Source organism: Pistacia vera, unplaced genomic scaffold (assembly GCF_008641045.1).
Source record: "Pistacia vera cultivar Batoury unplaced genomic scaffold, PisVer_v2 Contig357, whole genome shotgun sequence".
Classification (NCBI taxonomy): Eukaryota; Viridiplantae; Streptophyta; class Magnoliopsida; order Sapindales; family Anacardiaceae; genus Pistacia; species Pistacia vera.
Genome location: NW_022196176.1, coordinates 145,505 through 152,250, shown reverse-complemented (window position 1 = coordinate 152,250; position 6,746 = coordinate 145,505). Strand labels below are relative to the sequence as shown.

Here is a 6,746-nt window from a genome sequence, read left to right as displayed (position 1 = left end):
ACAAACAAAAAACACAATCAAGATTTAGTAATCAAAAGTACGAAAGAAACGACTAAGTTCTCACCAGTGGCTCGCCAGCCGATCGAGATCTCGTCTGGGCCCCTCTCTCTGAAAACGGCCTGACCCCTTAAGAAGAAGTAGTGGTCTTTCCAGTTCTTATCACTGGACCGCAGGTCGGGTACCAGGTGAGACCGGTCGTGCCTCAAGTTCAGCAAATATCGACCCTTCTCCTTATCGTTCTCCTTCAGGAAGTACGAGTACAGCAGCTCGTGCAACCCAAACACAACTTGGTGCCGAACACACAGATCCTCCAAGGCCATCAGCAATCTCCAAGCGTTCAGCATAAGTTGGGAAGGGGCAATCATGAAGTGGTTCAGCACCTCCCAGACGAGGCGAGGCACAGGCAACCTCAACCCGTCATGGAACCATTTCTCATAAACACAGACCCAGCCCTCAGCTTCCCAATCAACCCGCTCATACGACTGCGGGGTCCGGATCTTGACCGAACCAGGGATATGATACAATGTACGGATGCGCCACACGTCACTATCCTTCAGCATGGGCGGATAATCCCTGGTAAGAATCCCACTGCCCTGTTGGCTCGGCTCTTCCTCGGAGCCACTACCGGATGAAGATGGACTGCCGGCCCCTCCGGAGTCTTCCCCACTCCTACCATGCCTGCCTGAGCCACTTAGCCCAGTCTGACTCGCTCCCGAAGCGGCTATACTGACTCCAGTCGGTACGCCCACGGGGACACCCCCTTCAGGCATCATCACTATAGTAAGGGCATGCTCATACTCATCCCCTGGGTCTGCCGCAACCCCGCTCGAACTAACCGTGTCAGAATCTGACATGTTGCCTCGGTCGCCCAACCCAACAGATTGACCCAAGCCTCTCTCCTAACTGCCAAAAACGCCAAGTATGAAGTAGCCACTCGACCGGAGATACCGACCACACAATGTCAGAAACAGAATTGCCACTCGCCCCACAGCACCGGTCTATCACCTAGAAACGAGTTTCCCAACCTTGGTCGACCCTCCCAATCGACCGACTCGGCCCTCGACCTAAATCTTCCTTGGCTCACCCCCGGTAACGCCCAATCAATCCCCCGAGTATTCACTCGCTCGCCCCGGGGGACCGACCCCCAAGACAACTCTACAGTTTACTCGCCCTTGTTCACCGACCTATCACCCCAATCACCCGCTCTATCTGGACGACCGACCAGTTCACTTCATAGTACTCCTTGCTACTCGGTCGGATGGAGCGGACGGTCTAACTCCGACTCCACTAAAATTACACCCTACTCGATCAGGCGGATTGACCGAACGACCTTGCACTAAAATTGGTTTCGTCTTCCGTATTCCACCCAGAACGCCCATAAAAAACACCAAAAATAATAGCCAACTTGCCGGAAACACATAGAAAATCTGAAAATCTGAACCTATTCTAGAAAACCAAAATGCCAACACTTCTAAAAATCCTCAAAACCAGTCAAAACTACTCAATCCCCAAAAATTCCACCCTATCATCCAAAAACCCAACAAACAATGGAAACAAACCGAAAAATCAGTCCAAAGGAAAGAGGATTTACCGTAAAACAATATACTGCAGACAAAAGGCCGTCGTTGTTGAAAAGAAACCGGAACAGAATCAAAGAAACAAAAAAGAAAGAAAAATTTGCTTCAAAGAGAAAACGAGAGAAAAATGTGAACTGGAAGATGAACAGTTCACCCATTCACTTTTAAAGGGAAAAACTGTCAGGCGAGGACACGTGGCAGCCCGCTATTGGCCACAGGTCAAAACGCCTTTTCAGTTTCCCACCTCGAAAATGAAGATTTGATCCCCGCCGAACACATGGCGAACATCCACGGCACCTAGGAATCCGTATGATTAGTCCCAATCGCCCTACCTCCCCGACCGATTCGGCTCTAGAATTCTGAAGCATTCCAAGTGCCCCATGCTTCGCCGGCCCGAAAGACATGGCACACCGGTCGACCAGGTTAAAACGGCCAGTTTCGAACCCTCGTCAGACCAAGAAGCTTCATCCGCTCGTCCTCCCATAGCGAACGAAGGGTAGTCAGTAGAAGTTCATGTCCCATCCACTCCATCGTCCGTGTATCCCGATCGAATGAATAGTCTTAGTATCAATGAACTCTCCACCTTACTTGACCATGAAGACCGAGCGAACACTGGGCTGCCATTGACCCTTCCTCTCCAGTCGGTCGAATGTACCGGATGAGCGCGTGAGATCCAGACCATGCTTCTCTGATCCCTCGACCCCCTACGACGATTAGGTACGACCTTTCAAGGATGACGTACTCCCGGCCGGCAATGGATACCGAACAACCCCAGGACATAGATCTCCCAACCGGTCATCCCGGATGGATGACCGAGCACCCATTGATCGCTTCCTACTCTCTGACTTAAGAAACTTTTAACTCAGAGAGTGGGGGGCAAACTGTTAGGGCCAAAAATCGTCCTTGGCCCAAATAGGGAAATGGGCCCGACACTGAAGAAGAAGCTAGACCCAATCCCGATATGATCCAACCGGATTAGGCCCTTTCAGTACAAGATATAGCCAGCCCAAACCACGTGGGCGCGAGCCTCTTAATACCAGTCCATTTCCCAGGTCCATGGGCGAATCCAGAGCCCACAGCCCCTCAGAACACTTTCCCGACTCCTAATCAATCCCCTATTCAAGGTCGCCTTCCTATTTCTGATCGCTTTCCTATTCGGAGTCATCTCCTAATAGAATCACCTTCCTATCCGACACGGTAAGACGGCTTACCACGACCCTAATTCTTCTAGGGTTTGCATCAAGTCACTAGGACTCCTACTTCTACCAGTTGGGAGACAGACAATCACTATATAAGCAGAGGCCAGCCCTCTCACAAAGGACTTTGACATTATACCTTCACACCCGAAGCTCTTACTTGAAGCTTCGCTTCACCACCGTAGTCACAGTCCCCGACTAGACTTCCGGTAATCTCTCACTCCTAGCCCTCACTATATAGCCTTTCAACCTTGATAACTTGAGCGTCGGAGTGCCTATGACAAACACCACCCGGTGTTTCCTGTTCGCTTCACGTGTGTTTCTCTACATGTGCAAGTACAGCAGATCGTAGTGGCCTCAACCTCACGTACAGACCCCCCTTCCGTACAGGTAGATTTTTACGTCTACAATGACTACCGTGAAACCTCGTATTTTTAGTGAAAAAGGAGTTCAGGCTGAACCCGCTCTGACAGAAAGAGAAACTTATAATAAAAAGAGAGAGTGCAGCGATTCACCAAAAGCACAAATGTGATCATGTATCTAAGGTCCATTGACCCACCTAACGTGTGTAAATTAAGTATAGTACGGGTACCATAAACATAGTACGGGTACCATATGTAATTTTAAACAAGGTGAGTAAGGCGGTTAGTAATTCGTGAGTAAGCTAATATTACTCTTAAGAGAATACCCTGATTTGAAATTCTCTAGCACGTGGAGTTGGTTGCCATATTTCCTAAACGTTGGAGTTAGTTGTAATTCAACAAAACGTAGGGGCTCATAAATCCCCAAAAATAGAATGATATATATCATGCATGTCCCCCTCCCTCTCTTTCCTTTACTTATTTTAATTTTTTATAAAGGGCGTTTCCTTCAGCGCACCATTTTCACTATGTCTTGCTTCACCAACAAGAAGAGAATTGCTCTCCTTGAAGCTAAAGCTAGTCCACTGCACAAAGATATCCCCATAACCGCCGCCGCCCACTATAACCACACCTCCGCAACCATGAGTCACCCAAAAACCCACAACAAATCGCTCCCGTACAGTTGGCATCCACACAAACCAATCTGCGTGGCAGCTTGCGGATGCGGTGGGGGTGGCGATGGTTTGCGAATCCAGTGATGAAGAAACGTGACAAGGAGAGCCACAGGCGTCGGCCGTCGCACCATCGTCACTTCTTGCCGCCAGTGAGTGAGAGTCTGGTAAGGGTAAAGCACAGAGATAGTTGTTATTTCAAATAAAGAAAATTTTATTCAATGACATCTTAGGACATCAATTAACTCTTTTTGAAAATAAAACAAAGGGAAATAAACAGTTAAAGTTGGAGTATTTGCTAACTTAACATCAATTCTCTAGAAGTTGCTTTCTTCGGGTAAACATTAATATTTCTCCAATAATTTGTATCCTCTCCATATCTTCCTAGAACTTCATATCAAGTTTATGCACAATCAAGCCTTGTTTCTTTGTTCATCTTCTGTTCTTTGATCATAAGGTCTTTGATTCAATGGCGTATGTATTTTCTTATGAATAACAATAAAATACTCAGTTATGTAAGCATTTTTGTAGTTATTTTGTAAGTAATTTTCAATAACTTAAAATTTTTTAACTCTTTGTTTTCGGATAACTTGGAGCCGGTGCTGCTACTGGATTGCAAGGTATACTATTCTTTGTTTTTAATTTTCTTGTTTCTAAGATTATAATGATCTTAATCTTTAGGGGATTATTTTAAATTTGGATAATCGGGGTGTATTGGCATCTTGATTATGAGTGTGGACTAAACAATTAAGAAGTCATTAAGTCAAGTCAATTAATATTCCTTGCTTTGCTTTTTGAGGTCCAATCCTTCAGAGCAAGTAAAGAATAGTAATATGTTAAATCTAGTCTTTTTGCTTTCGAAGAGTTCATTCCTTGGCTTGGTTATTAAGTATTCTAGTGTTCCTTCGATTTTATTATTCACAATACATGTTGGGATTAAAACACTTTGATCTTAATTTTATTTTTTTTAAAGTTTTTATCAACTATTATTCCATAAATAAATCTAATCCCTACTTTTTTAACATAATTTGAATTGGTTTAGTTGGATTCCGGTAATAATTAAATGTGTCAGTTCGGCTACTGATTAAATGGGTTGGTTTGGGTTTTATCAATGAACTGAAGCAAACCATACACCCCTCTATCTACTGAAAATATGATATACTATTAGATTGAACTCAGCTATTAGAATTATTTATTTCTTTTCTTTTTTTACAATCGTACAGTAATCTATTAGATTTGCAAGCTTTTCTTGCATGCTTTTTGTGTAGGAAGGAAAAGCTTATTCTTTTCTATAAACAAACCCATACGGGCATACATAATCCCCTCCTTCCCATTTATCAAAACAAATCCTGTTTTATCATATAAAAAAATGGTCGTTACCAAGAATGTTTGTAGGAGTGCGTGCTTCAGCTTTGTTTTGGTTTGGTTTGGTTTTGTTTTCTATCAACAATTCCTTATTTTATTCTCGTATGGAAAAAATGGTTGTTACCAAAAGTTTTCTTGGAGTTCTGCTTCAGGTTTTGTGTGGTTTGGTTTTGTTTTCTATCCATAATTGTTATTTAAATGGATTGCGGTTCAATCTGCTTTCGATTACTGCAGGAACAGGTCATGTTGAGCTCCCTCAGCAGCCACCTAGCAAGATCAAGCCATCCATCTGCCATTGTTTTTTCGCCCGTCAGAATCACCATTAAAATTTGATGTTACTGTTCAAGTTCATGCACCACCACTAAACTCTAAATCACCCCCATTGCAGCCGTTAAAACCCTAATCCACCACCATTGTCATTGCCATCACACACCACAACAACCACCAGTACCACACCACGATTGTCATTGCAGCCACCCACCACCACCACCCCTCACACGACCACCGCCGCCATCGCCACCATTGCCGCACCCCGCCACGCCACACCACCACACGCACCACGACCACCACCATCATTGCCACCACCACCTCCACCACCACACCACCACCGCCCCTGCCACCATCACCATCACCACCACCACCGCTCCCCCCACCAAACAACGACCATCGCCACCCGCACTGCCACCCCACCACTATCAAGACCACAATCACCACCACCGTTCCCCTGCCACGACGACGACGCTATCGCCACCATCACACCACCACCATCGCCCCTGCCGCCACGACTACCACCACACCACCACCCCACTCCTCTACCACTATGGCCACCACCACTACTACCGTCACCACCCCCCCACCCTTGCCACCCGACGAGACCACCACCACCATCATCACCACCACCACCCTCCTCCCCCACCATTGCCACCCCTGCAGCCACCACCACCTCCTCAAAGTTGGTGGAAAAAATGGTACGTGTTAGATTTAGATGGTTTATTTTTCTACTTCTTTAATGAGCCTCCCAAACTTTTATTCCAAAACCAAAGATGATCATGACATGATATAACATTTTGAACTAAACTAGCTTGCAAACTATAGTAAATCTCACTCAGATAAACTATGAAACAAATTTACCAATGTGAAATCTCTTTATGAAATAAAGATACTTGTGGGACAAATTAACTATATATGAAAGAAGATATAAGAGACAAGAAGTTGCCACTATTAGGTTTACTAATTTCAGTGTACTAATTCGGCTAGAAATTTAATTTCCCCTTTTTAATATATATAAGATTATCTATTTAATCATTGTCAGCCAACAAAGCCAAACTCCGGAATCACTGTAAGAGCGTTAAAAGCTTTGAAAATTGTAGCTTATATCAGGGTAATTTTGCATTGTGTCAATTTATTGCTTTTGTTAATTTTGATAGTGAAAATTAATTTTTGTTTCTCGTTTGTACACATATTGCAGCCTTCAAGTTTTGCATGCAGGTTGTGTTGTTGCTGAGTGCTGTTTGACTACTTGTCCCTTGATGGCCAGTCTCACATGTAAGTGACCGCTGAGTTGGGGATTCGTAA

At 44.8% G+C, this 6,746-nt stretch overlaps 1 protein-coding gene across 1 annotated transcript; it reads right to left on the bottom strand.

Annotated features, from left to right (window-relative positions):
* Positions 1–3,617: 3,617 nt before the first annotated feature.
* LOC116139650 (loricrin-like) lies at positions 3,618–6,090 on the bottom strand. Its single transcript, XM_031425324.1, has 2 exons — positions 5,862–6,090; positions 3,618–3,970 (listed from the first exon to the last, which is right to left on the bottom strand). The coding sequence occupies exons 1-2, from the start codon at positions 6,088–6,090 to the stop codon at positions 3,618–3,620; spliced, it is 582 nt and encodes a 193-aa protein (XP_031281184.1).
* Between the last annotated feature and the right edge of the window lie 656 nt (positions 6,091–6,746).